General features: G+C 60.0%; 1 protein-coding gene across 1 annotated transcript in view; it reads right to left on the bottom strand.

The window, feature by feature from the left end:
* The window catches only part of SDK2 (sidekick cell adhesion molecule 2), a 249,032-nt gene that overhangs the window by 35,182 nt on the left and 195,572 nt on the right, over positions 1–18,278 (bottom strand). The window contains exons 19-34 of the mRNA XM_044247508.1: positions 15,609–15,804; positions 15,304–15,402; positions 14,726–14,917; positions 13,279–13,400; positions 12,731–12,840; positions 12,483–12,633; positions 9,775–10,012; positions 8,928–9,043; positions 8,090–8,279; positions 6,733–6,831; positions 6,047–6,241; positions 4,870–5,071; positions 3,885–3,988; positions 3,236–3,306; positions 1,544–1,679; positions 65–121 (exon numbers count right to left, since the gene is read on the bottom strand). Coding sequence (XP_044103443.1) covers positions 65–121; positions 1,544–1,679; positions 3,236–3,306; positions 3,885–3,988; positions 4,870–5,071; positions 6,047–6,241; positions 6,733–6,831; positions 8,090–8,279; positions 8,928–9,043; positions 9,775–10,012; positions 12,483–12,633; positions 12,731–12,840; positions 13,279–13,400; positions 14,726–14,917; positions 15,304–15,402; positions 15,609–15,804 — 2,278 coding nt within the window. The remainder of the gene's footprint in view (positions 1–64; positions 122–1,543; positions 1,680–3,235; positions 3,307–3,884; positions 3,989–4,869; positions 5,072–6,046; positions 6,242–6,732; positions 6,832–8,089; positions 8,280–8,927; positions 9,044–9,774; positions 10,013–12,482; positions 12,634–12,730; positions 12,841–13,278; positions 13,401–14,725; positions 14,918–15,303; positions 15,403–15,608; positions 15,805–18,278) is intronic.

Raw genomic sequence — 18,278 nt, 5'->3', positions numbered from 1 at the left:
CGCGCTCCCCATCCCCGTGGAAGGCCTGAGCCCCACTCGGGAGCCGCCATGCAGGGACACTTACTGTCCAGCTCGTACTGCGTGAGGCTGGGCCGGCTCAGGTTCCGCACAGCGTACATGGCTACGGGGCGGGAGGCCGAGGGGGCCAGGGGGAGACAGCAGACAGAGGAGGTTAGTACACACACCCCGCTCCGCAGAGACCCCGAGGAGGGGGGCAGGCGGGGGGCAGGCTGGGAGCACACAGGCAGACAGAAGGGGTGTCTGGGGGCCTGACGGTGAGTGGGGGGCCCCGGGCAGGAGCGAGATACTGCACACGACGGCAGGGGCGGGGGACGACACAGGGCACGGCGAGCCCCCCGGTGCCAGGCACCCTGAGGACGGCTCTGGTGGATGCCCCGTCCCCACTGGCCCTGGGGGGAGCCCCTGGTCCCCAGTCGCTCCCTCGTCGGAGGCGGGACTTCGACAGAACCATCTCCACACCGTGGGGGGCGTTCACTTTCTCCTCTGAACCAGAAACCCTTTTACTACCAGGAACTAGGACCGCGTTATCCCCAGGCCTAGGAAATCACAACCACGAGCACAGTCTGCCAAGACATGAAAGAAATCGTGCAAGCTGTCGGACCAGCTACACGGAGCTCTGGGAACATTCCTCTGCCCCGCGTCCATCCATTTCGCGGTCCGCCGATACTCTTAGACGCCAAGGCACGGACGCTTTAGGGGAATGACGCGAGAGCACCCAGCACGCTCTCCGTCCCCCGCCCGCTCAGGGACCCCCGTCCCTGGGCTCCTCTCTCCTGCCCACTCCCCGGCCTGCCGCCAGCCGGTCACAGTGGCCATGGCACACAGCATCTCCCACCCCGGCCCTCCCGTCCGTTCCGACCCACCGCCTTGGCCCCAGCCGCCTGCTTCTCTCAGCGACCGCACCCCTGCCTCTGGTCCTCCACGGCGGGCCATCGCTCTCCTGCCCCAAAGGGCAAGCACGTCATTCCCGGGGCTGTGACTGCCCCTGGGACTCACAGGCCAGATCCGAGGATTGCGGCACAGAACCACCAGCAGGTCGTCAGGATGGGCAGGGTTAGCTCCTGGCCCTTTCCATGGCAGACCCTTTGCTGGGCTTTCCCCTTAGCTTCGGGGGGTTGACTTGGGATCATCCAACAGGGTCAGCGCCAAGGCCATCTTCTGGGAGGCCTTCCCTGGCACTGGCTCCCCTGGAAAAGGCCTCCAAGGCCGCCATGCCAACCGTCCTGGACATGTATTGTGAGTTTGCTTCTGGAGCGCCCCTCCTCCTTGAGCCCGTAAGCTCCAAGAGGGCAGAGGACAGACATCTCTCCTGTTCACTGCTGGGCCTCCAGTGCCTGACGGCATGCAGAAGGTGCTCAGTGAACACCCAGTGGCTGAACAGGATGGGGGTGGTGGGAAGAAGCACACTCAGGAAAGGGGAGCGGATTTCAGGTCAGGGTGGCTCCAGGAAGCTGAAAGCTTTTGGGCTGGGAGGGGAGTATAACAGCCCCGCTGTCCCCTGACCCATGCGGATGCCACTCACAGGTAAGCTCGGCCCACTTGGCCCCCGGGTTGTTGATGCCACGCAGCGTGAAGCCCCTCAGCCCCTCGTACAGCAGCTCCCGGTACCGGATCCGGAAGCCCAGGAGGATGCCGTTGATCTTGTCCTCCGCTGGGGGCTGCAGGGAAGGGAGCGGAGAATGAGAAGGGGCAGGAAACACTGAGGTTCACCCGCTTCCGCTCTGCCCCCCTCCCTCCCTCCCCATGCTGCCTCCTGTGACCACAGGGCCGAGACTGAGTGGCCACTGGGAAAAGAAATCAAAAGGACGCTGAACATTTTTAGTTTAAGAAGCATTTCCAATGAGGTGATTTCATGTCTGCAATAGTCCCTGCAAGGCAGGGAGAACTGGAATCTCCCTCCGTGCCATTCCCATTCCCGGAGCAGGAGGGGAGGCTCAGAGAGGGTAAGGAGTTTGTCCAAGGGCACACAGCACCAGCCTCCCTGGGCTTGGTGACCCACCTTGCCACCTCCCACCTGGCCAGTGTCCCCTGGGGTTCCTACGAGGCCACCCCCTATCGCTGGAGGCACTGGCCTTGCCCTGCCTTTTATCATCGTCTCCTTCGCTCTCTGCTCCCATCCATGGCCCAGTGGGAGAACAGGATTTAGGAGAAGGTGGAAGCGACTTTTTAAGAGACCGCTTTTTAAAATCCCACTGAAGGGGTTCAGTCTTGTATTAGCTCCTTCACTGCCTCCCTGCTGGCATCTCCCTGCCCCTTCGCCAGGATGGCCCAGGGCTCCGCCGGCCTGGTCCTGGCTTCTGGCCGCATGAGGTCACTTCCACCGGACGCAGTGTCCTGTTGCCGTGAGGCCTCGGGCTGGGGAGGGGCTGCGGGCCCCTTCTGGTTTCCTCTCAAGGGGTCTCCAGTCAGGGGGGCTGCAGTGGACAAACGCCTGCCCCTCTGATCCCAAAAGTGGAGACAAGGGTTTGCTGCTTTGGGGCCCCTGTGGGTAACCTGCGGAGTCTAGAGGCCGAACCTGAGAGCAGACGGGAGGGTCCGCAGGTGGAGACCAGCAGCAGCCTGGTCTCATGCATCTGGTGGACCTCCTCAGACCGTGGCAGGACAACATGCCCACCCAGGGACGTGTGGGCGGCTCAGCTGGTGAAGTGTTTGCCTTGGGCTCTGGTCATGATCCCAGGGTCTGGGGATCGGGCGCCACATTGGGCTCCCTGCTCAGCGGGGAGCCTGCTTCTCCCTCTGCCCGCTGCTCCCCCTGCTCATGCTCTCTCTCTAATACATAAAATCTTAAAAAACAAAACAGTGCCCACCAAAGACCAGGCAATGGGGGGAGGAGTGGAGAAAGGGGCTTCTCTCTGCGCCCGGACGGTGGGCAGGATTCATGGGGACTTGGGGGCCCTGAAAGCCCCAAGCACTTCTCTGTCCCACGACTGGCAGCTCTGAGGGCACAAAGCCTGACCCTGCCACTTACTAGCTATGCGACCGGGCCCATTTGTGTCACTTCCTTGAGGACTGGGTCCTGGTCTGCAGGAGGGGACTGGAACAGGGCCTGCCCGAGAGGATTATCTGCGGAGCAGAACGGAGAGGCAGTGCTGTGTGTGTGTGTGTGTGTGTGTGTGTGTGTGTGATGCTCCAGCCTTGCTGGTCCCCACACAGGGGGTGCCTGAGTCCTCCTGGGCCGTGGGCCCCTGCCCGCCTGCTGGCTGCCGGGCCATACCTGCCATCGGATCAGCACGGAGGTGGTCGTGTGGGGCGTCACCGACACAATGGTGGGTGCTTCATCGGGCGCTGGGAGAGAGACAGACGCGTGAGCTCCGGGGGCTGGGGCCTGGGCCCCCTGGGAGGCCACAGGGAGGAGATTCCTCTGCAAGTGTGGAGGGAGGAGGTCTGGAGCCCTGACCCCAGTCTACATCCAAGAGCCCAGAGCCCCCTCCTCTTTGTCCCTGGAGCCACAGGTCTCTGTGCTGCCGCTGCTAAGGCCCCCCAATGCCCCTTCACTGGTTTTCTGGGTTGGTCACGAGCTTGGGGACAGCAGAGACAGAACACATTAGGATGCTGGGATTGGCATGGGAGCCTGAACCATGGCAAAGGCCCCCTTGGCCCCAAATTCCTTGGGACTCTGCCCAGGGAGCCAGACACAGGGCCCACTGGGCCCTCCACCCCTCCCACCTTTGGAGGTCCCGCCCCTCCGAAGAGGGGTCTCCAGTCAGGGGGGCTGCAGTGGACAAAAGTGGAGACAAGGGTTTGCTGCTTTGGGGCCCCTGTGGGTGACCTGCGGAGTCCAGAGGCTGGACTGAGAGCACGCCCAGTGCCCCGGAAGCGCCGTGGGCCAAGAGAAAGAGATCCGAGTGGAGGGCGTCACTGACCGGCCTGCAGAGTGGTCAGCGGCTCTGACTCCTCGCTGAACTCGCTGTCCCCAATGTCATTGGTCGCCTTCACGCGGAACTTGTAGGATGTGAACGGCTTGAGCCTGTGGGGTTGAGAAGTTTCAAGGAACAGAGGTACCCCCTAATGCCTCACCCCATCGTCCCTGCTCGGGGAAAGGTGGGGGCAGAGGGCGCTGATCTGTTACACAGATGGGAACGTCAAGGCTCAGAAGCTAGGAGTGTTCCATCGGGCACACAGGGCCCAGGGCCTCACGCCAGCCCACGTGTGGCCTCGCTTCCAGCCCCCAGGTGGCCTTGTCTCCACGTCTGCTACCTCACAGGGGCAAGCCGCTGGGCTTGCTCTCCCTGTGAGCAAACTCCTCCCCGGGGAAACGCCATCCCTTTCTAGAATTTAGTAAACTTAGCAGGGGTCAAGGTTCTCGAGAGTTCACCAGCACTTCATCTCTATAAGCCTTGTTCCTCTCCGGGCCAACGTCTTCCTTTTTGATTTACTGGGGGTGGGAGGGGTGAGGAGGAGAGAATTGCTCAAAACTCTGGGTCGCGTCCGCCAGAATATAAAAAATTATGAGCCACTAGGAATTAAATTGAAGCCAGAATTTGGAGCTGGCTCCACTTCCCTGTTGCAGTCGGACAGGGAGGTGCTGTCGGCTGCAGGGATGGCTGAGGAGGGATGGCGAGGCCCTCCCTGAGGGGCTTCCGGGCTCCAGAAATAGGTAATGAAGAGGCAGCCCTCGCAGGGCTCCCGAGAGCAGGGGCGGCGGGGTTGGGGAGGTTAGGACAGAGCCAGAGGCGGGGTTCTGGGAGGTGCGGGCTGGGGAAAACACCTGGGGGTGGGCAGGCTCCAAGAGCATGCTGGAGACCCTCCCGGCGCCCCCTTCCAGTGCTCCCCGCACCCCGGGAACCCCTCTGGTGCTGTCTGCACTGGGAGGGGTGGAGGGAAGCTGCCGGCGGCCCGGGGCCTCACCTGTCCACCACGAAAGCGGAGGCGTTGTGGCTCACGGAGGCCGAGTGCAGTGCCCACCGGCCGCCGGGCAGCTCGCGGGTCTGGACCGTGTAGTAGCGCACGGGGGACAGCCCGTCACTTCCCGGCTCCCAGGACAGCAGCACGCTGCGCGCCTTCACGTCCTCCTGCTGCACCACCGGCTTGCTGGGGGGCTGGGGGCGGTCTGTGAGGTGGTGGAGGGGGACAGGAGCAGGGGGGTCAGCCAGGAAGGGGGTGAGGGGAAGAGAAGGAGGTGCCTGATACCCGCCGCCCTAGCCCCTTTCTGTGCACACGGTCCCGACAGCCGGCACCCATGGCTCCGTGGCTCCTCGTCCGTGACCTGTCCTCAGCTCATTAGAGGCTGAGATGCCCGGGAATTCAGATCTCCTGAGGACAGCCCAACCTGGGGCTGGCAGGGAGGAGGTCCAAACACCCAGCTCCTTTGGCCCCGCCTGCCCAGTGCCAAGACGGGGCCTGTGTGGTCCCCGACAGGGTGGGACGGAGCCCACGCTTCCCTCGGTGGGGCTCCGCCGGATGCCCTGCCCGTCCCGGCCTCCTTCTCGCCACCCCAGGCCCTGCTGCAGGGGCTCAGACTCGGCACTCGGGCACTTGGGGAGGCCGGGTCTGTGTTACGGGGTCGTCCTGCGCTCTGTAGGGTGTCGGCAGCATTCTGGGTGCCCCCCCCCCAACCTGCAGATGCCGGGCATAGCTCCCTCTTAGCTGTGACAACTCCCAGTCGAGAACTGCTGTCTTACTGGTTTTTCCTGGGAACACGGTGTAACGAACCACGTTCACAGGAATCGGGGTCTCAGCCCGCTTCAGGGGAGCCTGGCCTCTGGCCTTTGAGTGGAGGGGAGAGGGAACCAAAGCTGGTCTCACCAACCCTCCCCCCTTCAGAAACCCAGCAGCTGAGGCAGAGCGGGATCCTCGGGACGGGGCCTCCCAGCCTGGCTTCTGGAGTCCACCAAGCGCTTGCTGACCCCGACCTCAGAGACAGCAACCCTCCTGCCACTCCAGGGCAGGGCAATGTGGCTCGTAACTGGCTGATCCCCAGGTCCCCGCGAGCACAGGGCAGGGGCACCTGGCTTGGCTGGGGCTCCCTCCTCCCCGCTTTGCGCTGGTTGCCCCCCAGGCCTCCCCAGCCCCAGGAAGCGGTCACCTCTCTTCTCGGTGGTCACCACCAAGGCCTCGGCGGCCTCTCCCCAGCCCTTGCGGGTCTGGGCCGTGATGCGGAACAGGTAGACGGACTCTGGCTTGAGGCCGGTGGCCGTGTACTGGCGGGCGCTGGGTGCCAGCACCTCCACGGTGGCCGTGTTGGCCGTGGTGGCGTTGAGCCGGTGGGTGACCTGGTAGGCTGCGGGAAGGAAGGATACGGGCTGTGCTGGGAGGCAGGTCAAAGTCCCTCAACCCCGTGAGCCTTCCCCCGGGGGCCTGCGTGCATGTGTGTGTCTGTGTGTGTGTGTTAGGGGAGGATCCTTGAATAGGAAAGGATGCTTCAGACCGACAGCTTCCCTCTGTGCCTTGGGTCGGACTGGCTTTGCAGAGTTGGCCAGTGCGCCCTCACCTGGTCACGCTTAGGAATTGCAGCCTAGGTTTACCAGATGGCCAGTCAGGGGCTTTGGGGAATATTTAGGAAAACACAGCTAATGCTAATGAATGGTCCTTAAGGAACCTTAACCTTGACCATGCCCTCCCAGCGAAATTTCTAGTGGGGGAAATAGGACTCGAAATTCTTCTTGAGAAGAGGTGGACACTTCCTAGGCCTAGTCTGCCTCTGGCCTCCTTTACACCTTATGCCTCCTCCTTCAACCCATAGTCAGGGCACTGGAGAGGGGAGAGGCTTACCAAGGATGATGCCGTTGGGGGCAGCGGGGGGCTGCCAGATCAGTCGCACGGATGTGGTCCTCACCTCTGGGAAGAGGATGCCCATGGGTGGTCCCGGGACTGGAAGGGACAAAGGAGAAGCAGGTGGCAGCTGCTGCTCAGCCCCTCCCCCCGCTCCTTGGGTCCAGCTCCGGCAGAGCAGGTGGGCGGGCCGTGGGGGAAGGACACACTCAGCTCGATGACCTCTGTGGAGTGCTGCTCTGTCCCTGACACCTCAATCCAACACGGGACACAGAGATGCTATCGGTGAGGTTTCTACCCTCAAAAAGAGGCATTATTTGGCAGGAAGTAGAAGGGTAAAGGCTCCAGCTTCCTGCGGCTCAGGGTCCATGTCTGTGCACATATATGTACATGCTGGGTTGACCTCAGGACTGGGCAAGGGGGCCTTGCCCTTGGTCTCTAATACAGAAGGCGCCAGTCTGACTTCCTTCCACCCATAGGGTGGGATGGGTGGGGGGCTCACTCTGAGCCCGAAACACTCCTTTAGGAGGGTCTGCATGGGCCTGTTCCCCCAACTTGCACCTCCGGACCGATGGATGACTGGGAGAGGGGCAGCTGTTTGGGGCAGGTGGATGGAGACCAAGTACCATGTGCCGGGGAGAGGGGGGAAAGGAACAAGGCACAGGCGATCCTTCCTGGGCAAACTCATCCCAACAGAGAATCCCCCGAAGTCTGAGATTTCTAAACTTGAACCTGGCCTTCCAGGTCAAGGCAGGAGAGTCAAACATACTGAATTTAACAGATCATTAGCTTGACCTACAACTTTAGAATATGTGGACATATGGTGTTTGCGCTTCCTTTTGCGCTTTTGTCTGGACCCCAGCAGTGTTTGTAGGGGGTGGTCAGGGTATGTGTGTGGGGGGAGGGGAGGGAGCCAAGGAGGCTTTGACAGAAAGTTCTGTTGCGGGGATGAATGCCTGCAGCCCTAATGGCATCGCTCTTTTGTAAATGAGACCAGGAGACTCGTGCCCAGGAAAAAGCAAGCCTTTTCCTTGCACAGAGCTTTGTTCCAAGTGAACCTGCCCCAGGCAAACTCAAACTAAAACAGGTGCCAAGTTTCTATTCTGTGCACTTGTCCCAGAGAGCAAGAGACTGAATCCAAAGTCAAACCGTTCTTGCCTTCCATTTCTTCCTCAGGGAAGCAGAGTCTGGAATGTGTAACCCCTCGCGATGGCCTTAGGTGACCTGCCCCCCAACAGGAGAAGCCTGACGCCATGGTTCGGTTCGGGGCAAAGTGTGAGCCCAGAGGGGCAGGGCCAGGCAGGCAGGAGGAAGGGGAGCTCCCAGCCTCCCCAGGTGCACAGGGATTCAAACTCACCATCATCCAGCGTCCGCTCCAGGATGGGGGGGTGGCTGGGGCTGCCGTCCCCGATGCGCGTAAAGGCCAGCACCTGGACCTCGTAGAGCACGTACTTGCCCAAGCCCGTGAGCTGGGCGCTGCGGGAGGAGTTCCCTTCCACCAGCCAGAACCGGGGCTGGGAATCTGAGTCCTTCTCCTTATACATCACCTGCCAGAGCGCAGTGCAGGGGTGAGGGCCTGCGGTCTGGGTCTTGCCTGCCAGCGCCCTCCCCAAGTCTCACACCTCAAGCGAGGCAGGCGGGAACAGAGCTGGTGGGCCCCGGGCTCCTAGGAGAGGCTTGGCCCCAGGAAGGCATGGGATATGGTGGAGCTTGGGCTCTGGGAGAGCAGGGGACACAAAGATGTACTGGGCCATGGAGCTGCAAGGTTCCTTAGAGACCATTTAGCTGGGAAAAACAGGCTCAGAGAGGGGGCATGACTGGCCCGAGGTCACACAGCCAGTACTGGCAGAGCAGGGACGTCAAGCCACGTCTCCCAATCTGTGGGCCAGGGCTGAACCCTGCGGCTGGGCGCAGCTTTGACAGCGGTTCTAGAAGATGGTAGGAACCAGGCCCACAGGCTGAGCGAGGCTGGGGCAGCCAGCAGGGCCTCCTGGGGGCGGCGGGGATGGGTGGGAAGGACCTGGGCCTCCTTGGAGGCCTGCAGTCCTACAGAAGATTCCTTGGTTGCTGTGCCACCTGAACACAGACGCTGGGATCCCCTGCGCATCCACTTCAGAAGGTGGAGACTCGGGCCCCAGGGGTCACGGGAAAGGGCAGCTTGGATGCGAACGCATGACCTTGGAGCCGGGACTCACCTTGTAGCCCAGCACAAGCCCATTGCGGTCGGCCTCCGGGATCTCGTTCCAGCGTACTAGCATGCTGCTGGAGGTGGTGGCCAGTGCAGATACATTAGTGGGGCCAGAGGACGGAACTGAGGGAGAGACAGAGCAGACAGAGGGAGCTCAGGACCCAGCCGGCCCTCCAGGGAAAGGAGGTGTGACACCTGGTCCCCAAGTAGCAAATTACCCTGCAGTCATTCCTGGTGACTCTGGAACATCACAGATGCTGCTTCTGGTTTCAGATAAGCCTCCCCATTAACCTCTACTGGATCAACGTGAGGATGAGCCCCTACTTCCTGTCTGCGCAGCAGTGATGAGGGGGAGGGGCTGGGATGGGGAGGGACGTCCTTTAAAAGGTGCCAGGAAAAAGCCTCAGAGCGGCGAACCACATGTGGGTGCGTGAGGGCTGCCTGAAGGCTGGGGGCTCATGTTCTGTGGGTGACCCTTGCCAAGGTCCCATGAGCGGCTGGTTCTGGTTCTAGAATGTTCTGAGGGCTGAGCCGACCTCCCCACTTCCGGTTCTTTCAGCCACTGCTGGGTGTCAGAGTTGAAGGGGAGGGCCCAGAAAGCATGGGCAGTTCGCAGGGAAAGATTAGACTCTGGCTAACCCGTAGGGGTGGGAATCCCCCAGGCCCCCAACTTTGGGACCGGCGGAAAGGTCAGGTGCTCCACCGGGATGTTGGACATGAATGGGAAAGTGAGCCTGGGCTTATTCTGAACAATGGCTCCAGCCTTCGTGCCCTTGGAAGGCTGTGAGGGCAGAGACAAAGGTGGGGCGATCCCTGCCACAGGCTAGTGGGACCCAGGGCAAGGGCCGCAGTACCTGACTCCCGGGTCCTGCCCATCACCGTCTGGCTCCAGGGCCCGCTCCCGATGGCGTTGAAGGCCTGGACCTGGACGCGATACTCGGTCCACTCCTCCAGGTCTTCAATGGTGTACTCACGCTCCACGCGGTCCTGGACCACGTGGCTCAGCGTCTTGCCGTGGCCGTCTGCCCGGCTGTATTTGATCTTGTAGCCCACCGACTCCGGGTTCCCGTTGTATTCCATCTCTGGGAGAGGCTGCGGGAAGGCGGGATCGTACAGCGGCTGTGAGGCCAGGCCCGCCCCGTGTGGGGAACTATCTGGCTCATGCACCCTCTTCCAGGGAGCCCTACAGGATCACCACACCCACCGTCCAAGCTGTGCGTGCCCATGTGAGTTGCTCTCCCCGAGGAGGGCTTAGATTGTGTGAGTCTATGATCTGGCGGCTCCCGTCTCCCTGCCTGTCTGTGCCAAGCTCCAAGGAGAGGCGGCATCTACGCTTTACTGTGTCCAGGGCAAACTGAGGAGCTGGCTGGAGCCATCAGACTGGGGAGGAGACCCACAAAGCCCGTCTGTCCAACAGGCTGAGGAGCATAGCATGCGTGGCCTTGGCTGTCTTTACCACTTAACTCCCTCGCGTAGGCTGCCAACACACACTCACTGAATTGCTTCTAACATGCCTGTTCCCGGCGCACGCGCGCATGTGGAGAAGCAAGTGTGGGGCACAGCATCTCGGGCACGGAGGGAACACCCGGCACTGGCGGCAGCCCTTCCAGCAGCAGGCCCCAGTCTCTCCTGCTCCACGTTCGGCCTCCCCTTCTAGGAAGTTTCAGCCAAGAGGACAGACAGATTCCCTTCCTCGGCTACTGGGGCTGTGGTTGCTGGCTCAAGGTCATTTGGATGAACCTGGGCAGTGTTGGTAGGCGGTGGGGGTGTGTGCATGTGGCGAGGGGGTGGGGGGAACCTGTGATCGGGAGCAGGTGTGAGCGGAGGACTCTGCCTTCGGACTCCCTCCGAAGGCCCTTGGCCTTCACCTCCCTGCCATACTGCTTCCCTGGGGGTTCTGAAGGGCCCACGGCCCACAGGCTCCCCACATTCTGACCCACTTCCTCTGGTTCCTCGGCCTCTGCCTCTCTCCCAGCTCACTCGCTGCCTCTGGCCAGCCACTGCTCCCGCAGACACTTAGTGAAGCCGACCAGAGACCATTAAGACAGAAATCGATGGGCCTAGAGCGCACGCTTCCTTACCTGCCAGGGAAAGGTAACAGGCCGTGCACGATTAGGCGGGTCTGGAGGTGCCTGGGGCCCTGCGCGGGGCACCAACTGCCTTTTTACTTCTCCCCCAGCACCCCCCTCCGCCACAGGGCATCTAGTCTTTCAGTGTTTGGAAACCTTTAAGTGAGCTGCCAGAGGAAGGTGGGAGCCGGCCCAGAGTGGGGGCAGAGCCTAGTAGGCTCTCAGTAATGCGGGCTGCACACGTCCGGGGCCGTGAGGCCGCTGAGCTGTGCTCGGCACCAGCCCCCTGGGAGGGGACTCAGCATTAGGAACTACCCTTTGTCCCGGGCTGATGGGGCCATGAGCTCCTTCTACCAGGCGTCCGCCCGAGTGAAAGGGTGTAAGGGATTTCCAGTCAATCCCACAGCCTGGTGTTTTGCAAATTGTGTTTTGTGCAAGTGGTAAGAGAGCTCATGCGGACACAAAGCCCAAATCGTGTGTGGCCAGATCGGTCGGCGAAGTGGGGTCAGGCAGGCTTTTCCTTGCACTAAGGCCAGGAGCCAGGCTGTGGGGTGCTGTCCCCCACGTTCGCTTGTCTCAGAGTTCCTGTATGCGCCTCACACCTCTCGGATGACTGCCGCGTGGGGCAGCAGTCGGGACAATGCTGTCCGTGGGGGGGTCGGCGTCGGGGAGACACATTCTCTCCTGATCCCGGGAAGAGGGGGCGGCAGCGTGCTCAAGGGTTAAGACTGCGGATTCTGGGAGGCCAGACCCCCCAGGGTGGGAAAACGAGCCCTGCTATTAAGTAGAGGGTGGGGGAGGACGTTGGTGGGGGTGGGTGGGACTCGGGCCAGCGATCTGACCGCTCTCTGCCTCAGTTTCCCCATCTGTGAAGCAGGAGCTCAGGATCAGTCTGCTGTGACAAGCCGGTGGAGAGGGTTCCAGGCCGGACTTCGAATACAGCGCTCTGCACTGCGCCTGCCAGGAGGAAGCCCTCAGGGTGGGCAGGGTCGCTTGGGGTAACGGCCCTCAGCCAGCACCCCTGACCCGTGGGGGTAGTCTTCTGCACCTGTGTTGCCACCTCAGACGTGATCCCCTCGCTCTTGGACTTGGTGTAGGGGACCACTTACACCTGAACCCCAGGCCCACCACTTGGGAGCTGTGTGCCCATGGGTGAGTTCCAGACTCCTCTGACCCTCAGTCTCCTTAGCTGTAAACTGGGGTCTCGATGTGCCCTTTGCAGGGTGACTGGGAGGATTAAACGGAAGAAATACGTAAAACGCTTTGCTCACGGAACAGTGTCTTCTAGCTCCTTCTCACAAAAGGCTTTTATTCTTTTGGCCGAGACTGGGTATCAGGCACCTTAAAGGTGCTGGGTGTAAAGAAAAGCGAAGGGAGCTGTGGGTGCTCTGGTGACCCCCCTCTTTGATGTGGTCCCCCGGGGACAATGACCATGGTAGGGTGACGAGGACCAAGGAGCCATCCCAGCCCCACTGCCCTCATGGGGGCCTCACCATCCAGCGGAGCCACAGGCTGGTCTCACTTGCTGTGCGCAGGGTCACGTTGGCGGGGGCCATGTCAGGGGGTGCCTGGAGGGTCTGGATCTTTCTAGAAGGCTGGCTGGGGGGGCTGGTGCCCACGATGTTCACCTGGCGCATTCGGAAGCTGGGGTGGGGGAAGGGAGCGAGCAGAGTGATGAGGGCAGGACCCCAGGGCCAAAGCCCGGCCGGGCCTGGGCAGCCCCCGCATCCGGCCCTGTTACCTGTAGTAGGTGAAGGGGTTGAGCTCGGGCACCTCCATGGAGCGGGCGTCCGGCTCGTTGGGGAGCTGGTGGACCAGCAGCCACTCCTCTCCCTCCCCGACCACGCCTACCTGGAAAAGGGAGACACTCAGACCTGCTCGGCTTGTGCGGCTGAGATGTTCTGTGCCCCAGGTTCTCGCAGGTGAAGTCCTGCCCACGGAAGGTCTTGATTCCATCCCGGGGCTCACCCGGTGGGCCCCAGATGGGGTCACCACCTTTCCAGGCCCTGAAGCATGACTTCAAGCATGAGCCCAGGCCACCTTGCATCAGAAGCTGCTGCAATGCTTCCTAGAAACCCACCCCGGGGTCCTGCCATAGACCTAGCCCATCAGAATCCCTGGGGTTGGTACCCGGGAATCTGGGTATTTAATGAGCTCCCGGGTGGAGCCAACGCGGAGACTGGCCACTTACGGGGGTGTGGGCCACAGCGGTGTATTTCTGCAGGCCGCCAGTCTGCGGCCAAGGGAGCAGACTGCATGGGCTGCGGGTCCCCTGGCATCAGGGTTTACCTGGGCCTCCACCAGCCAGCGGGAGATGGAGGTTTTCCCGTCGTAGCCCGGCTTGAACTGCAAGGTCACGGAGCGGGGGCCGATGTTGGAGATGCCCAGGTTGGTGGGGGCCCCGGGGAGTTCTGCAACACAGGGTGGGAAAGGAGATCCGCTGAGGACAGGGTCTTTCCACATGGACTAGGCCTCCGGACCGGGGGCTGTGTGTCACCCTTTTCTAGAAGCCTGGTGGAAGGAGCTGGGCCGAGGCTTCCGTCCTCTGACAGTCTCCTTCCTGCATCCACGGCTCTGTGTGTCCTGACCAGGCGCCCGAGGCAGGGTGGGCGCTGGGAGGGCCCCCAGAGCCACAGGGAGGCTGACTGGGCCGGGGAACGGGGGCTGGGCATGCAAGGGCTTCCCGACAGAATCTTCTCTCCATCTATATGCACGGTCCCTCTCAGCCCTCCCAAACCCAATAATGGCTGAGCAAGATCAGGAGGAGGCTGGTGGAGGAGGCAGCCCCTAATTTCTGCCCAGGAACCTTTGGAATCAGGATGAATAGAAAGAGTAGAGACTCTGGAAGTCAGACTGTCTTGGGCTGGCCTCTAACGTCACTGCTTCCACGCTGTGTGTCTTTGGGCTCGTCACCTAACCTTTTTGAGCCTCCGCGTCCTCCTCGGTGGAACGGCGATGGTATTATCATCCACCTCAGGGCTGCTGTGAGGACTAACTGAACTGATGCAGATACAGCACTTGGCTCTAGGCACAATCATGTGTTGGTGTTTTCAATCAGGTGCGGTCGCCCGAATCAGCTCTGGGATCTCCGCCGTCTCGGGAGCGGGGTCGGGGGGCAGGTTGAGGGCTTCTGGCTGGGTCCCATAGGCATAGACTTACAGACCCAGCCAGGACGATGTGGTTACCTAGTCCACCTTCCACAGATACAGATGGGGAAACCGAGGCACAGAGGGGCGACTTGGCTTGCTCAAGATCGCACAGTTCAGCAGAAGCAGGGCTGAGACTAGAGTTCAGCTTGTTCTTCCTACCAGGTTCTCAGATGATCCCCACCTTAGGCTACCCCTTTCCCAACCAACGCTTCCCCCGGAGGGGATCCCGCTTGGACTTTCTGGGCGACCGTGAGAATTCTTCCCCTGAATCAGAGAGAGCATGGCTCCACGCGGAACCTGGTGTAGGATGGGACTGGATGAGACGGGGATGGGGAGGTGTCCTCTGGGGGGCTACGCTTTTCTGAGAGCCACAGGGGGAAGCAGCAGGAACCCCACCCAGCCTCCATCCAGAGACCTGGGGTCATGAGCTGTAAGCCTGCTCTGGGGGGAGCACAAGACACCATGGACCCAAGGCAGGGCAGAGCTCTGGGGGAGGAAAGCCAGTGTTCCTGAGCAAAAGGGAAGCCTCTTGGTCAGGAGGAGGACCCCAAGAGGCCAGAAGTCCTGCCCTGTGAGCGGGCACCCACCTGGAGGCACCCCAGAGGAGATGGTTGACGCAGACACCTGGCCCTGGCCCTTGGCGGTCATGGCGGCCACCTCGATGGTGTAGGTGGTGAGCGCGGTGAGGCCCGTGACGCGGTACTCCAGGGTCACGTTGGGTAGGTAGTGGGTCACGCGGGTGTTGGTTCGGTTGTACTCCTCCCAGGATATCCGGTACCCTAGGGAGTGCCCCCAGGGGGCGCGTGAGCTTGGTGTGACCAAATGCTGGCTTTGACCTTTCCGCACTGCTTGGGCTGGGAGCAGTGGGGTCACGGGAGCTGGGAACCTCGTCTCTGGGGCCCCAGGTATACCTTGGGTGGGATGACCCTGTTGGGTGGGGACCGTAGGACGGAGTGAGACTTATGGCAGCTGCTTGAGGCCTGTGGTGGAGGCTCGGGGACGTGCCACAGAGCAGAGGGGCGGAGAACCTCCCCTGAGTACTTTTTAAGAAAGAGTGGCCTTCTGGGAGGTTCTGGATGAACACCGGTCAGCAGGACAACAGGATGGACTGGACGACCCTGTCCTCTCACCCCTGGGGCTCAGGACGCCCACCTGTAACCCTTACCTGTGAGGATGCCATTCTTCTCTCCCGGCTCTTGCCAGCTGACCTTCAGGGACGTGTCCAGGATTTCACTGAAGCTCAGGTGTCCCACAGGACCCGGCACTGTACCCCAAAAGGACCCCCCCACCAATGCACATTAGAGCTAGCGAGAGGCCACTGTCTGCAGGACAGCCCGCGTCCTCCAGGGGCACCCCAGGATGGAAGACAAGGCCGGGATCGGCCCGTACCTGGAGTGCTCAGCCTGGTTCTCGGGGAGGGGGAGTGGCTGGGGAGGGCGGCAGGGACGGCAGGGGTGGGGTGGTGCCTACCATCCTCATGGGTGCGCACCAGCTGGGGGGTGCTCCGAGGCCCGTCGCCGGGAGTGGTGAAGCAGAGAACGGAGGTGAAGTACTCGGTGAACTTCTTCAGGCCAGACACGAAACCCACGTGGATGCTGTCTTGGAAGTTGGGCCGGGCAGTCACCATGGTAACCTCCTCTTCCTGCTCCGGCTCCCAAGCAATCAGCTGGGGAGAGACCAGCAACTCAGGCAGGGCAGCAAGAATGTTCCAGAAGAGGCCGAGGGCTCTCCCGTAGTCCAGGCCGATGGACAGAGCCCAGCTTCCTAGGGTTCCCTAAAGCTTTCTCTGTCTGGGCGAGACAGGGTTTCCCTCGGAGTTTCCCTACAGAGCTGCCATTTCCACTAGTGCTTTCAACGTGTCCCAAGCTGGACTTTCAGTCCGAGACCCGACCTGGAGGTGGGGTGTCGGCGAGGAAAGCCTAGTCTGGGGACAGCGCGGCTTTTCTGCCTGACTTCCGTGCCGCACACGTCCCCCACCTGGGACGCACCCGCTTCTCGCCTCCCCTTCCTTCTCTTCTTGATCTGTGCCCTCACACTCCTGCTTTCTGGGCCCTTCATCTGTCTCCAACAATGACAGCTGGTCTCAGAGAGTTCCTCGTTCATTTGAAGTTGATTAACTAGCAATTAATGGTGAAAAGCAACAGTTGATGAGTTTTAATAAGCACGGGTATTTATAGATATAAAACAATAGCAGGCTGATGTCTCCTGATTAACTCGCCCCTATAACAATGCTTCAGCCTCTCCTTTTTCGTGGCTGCATGTTTATAAAGGATGTTTGGAAATTTAATTGGTATTGTGAAAAGATAGCCTATAGCAAGTTAATTAGACACTAATTAGACCCTAAAAATACTAATCAGAAATACTAAGTGGCATTTAATAAGTATGTTAAATATCTCCTTATTTTGGTTATCTTGTTTCAGAGCAATTAAATTGCCGAACTTCTTTGGAGTAGATTAAGAAACAAGTTTAATGTTTTAATTTAATTTAATTAATGTAAATTTGAATTAATTACGCCAATAGAATTAATTGTGTGGTCTGTTCCCCAGCAAGTGCAAAATCTGGGTAAATATTATTTTATTGGGTTTAGGCCAATTATAATCACTACCATTATTACAGGAATAAAGGACAAAGAATATCTTTACAGGTGCCTTAAAATACGATCACTGGGAATTGGCTCCAAAAATGACCCCAGAAATGCACAGGGTTGTGTGGTTTCCTGAATGACGACTTCTTCGTCTTACGGCTCCAGGCCTGAAGCCCAAGATGGCAGAGGGATGGAGGCAGCCTTGAAACAGTTACTCTGGGATGTCAGCCCCTTGTCATTCTCTAGCTGTGTCTGCAGAGGAGGAGGCCCAGTGTTAAGAGGTCTCTCCCCCAGGCCAGGAAGACTACAGACTTGCCTCCTGCACCTCCTGTTCCCTGAAAGGAGAGGGGCTCAGGGCAGCCCAGGGCTACCGTCGGACGAGCTCATACTCTGCGTCAGGCACTGGGGTAAGTCTGTCGCCCGCCAGCCCCACCGCATCCTCACAGTGGGGACTGGATGGACGTCACTGCCCTGTGCTGTTGCGGGAAGGGAACTGAGGACCACAGAGACTGAGGCCTGGCTGGTGCACACGGTGCTGTCAGAGGCTGGCTTCACATCTGTGGGCCTCCCTCCCGCCCTGCAGATCCCGGATGAAGGCCTCTGCCTCCCGAGGTACACACGGCTCCCAGGTGAGCGTCGGAGTTCCTCTTTGCTGTCTGCATCTCTGATCTTGTCACTTAGGTTCCATGTTCATTTACTCTATTGGGCCATTATCCTCGGAGTCGAGGCAGACTGGGCCATTGTGAGCATGGCTGGGGGGTGTGGGTGCCCATGGGCTTGGGGAACAGCACCAGATCGAGGATCCTGGGCCTCTGCTTTGGAAAGCACAGGAGAGGAAGAAGAACAGAACCCAGCTCTGTTCCTTACTGTGTGACTCTGGGAAAGTCACCCAGCCTCTCTGAGCCTCAGGCTATTATCGGGGACGGTGAGAGCTGCCTTGCTGGCTGCTGGGAGGAGAGATGAAGTGATGTGGCTTTTGTTTCTGATGGAGGCGATGTGTTATGGGGATGAGAGGGTAGGGGGGTATATGCAGCCTGCTAGCTGCTGGAGGAAAGGAAAAAGTAGAGGAAATTCTCTCCTTCCTTCTCCTTTTGTCTTTCCCCCATCTCTGTCTCTTTGCATGTGACATTCTGGAAGGATAGGCAGGATATTAACAACAGTGGTTACCAGGAGTAAGGAGAGTTCCGGAATATTCTGGAAGGATAGGCAGGATATTAACAACAGTGGATACCAGGAGTAAGGAGAGTTCCGGAACATTCTGGAAGGATAGGCAGGATATTAACAACAGTGGTTACCAGGAGTAAGGAGAGTTCCGGAATATTCTGGAAGGATAGGCAGGATATTAACAACAGTGGATACCAGGAGTAAGGAGAGTTCCGGAATATTCTGGAAGGATAGGCAGGATATTAACAACAGTGGTTACCAGGAGTGGGGAGAGTTCTGGAACATTCTGGAAGGACAGGCAGGAAATTAACAACAGTGGTTACCAGGAGTGAGGAGAGTTTTGGGGTTGGGTGGGTGGGACAGGCAGATGAGGAACTAAAGTGCAATGGAGG

The sequence above is a fragment of the Neovison vison genome, chromosome 5 (genome assembly GCF_020171115.1).
Source record: "Neovison vison isolate M4711 chromosome 5, ASM_NN_V1, whole genome shotgun sequence".
In the NCBI taxonomy this organism is placed as follows: Eukaryota; Metazoa; Chordata; class Mammalia; order Carnivora; family Mustelidae; genus Neogale; species Neogale vison.
The sequence above is the reverse complement of the archived record's forward strand: the minus strand, read 5'-3'. Positions and strand labels throughout refer to the sequence as shown.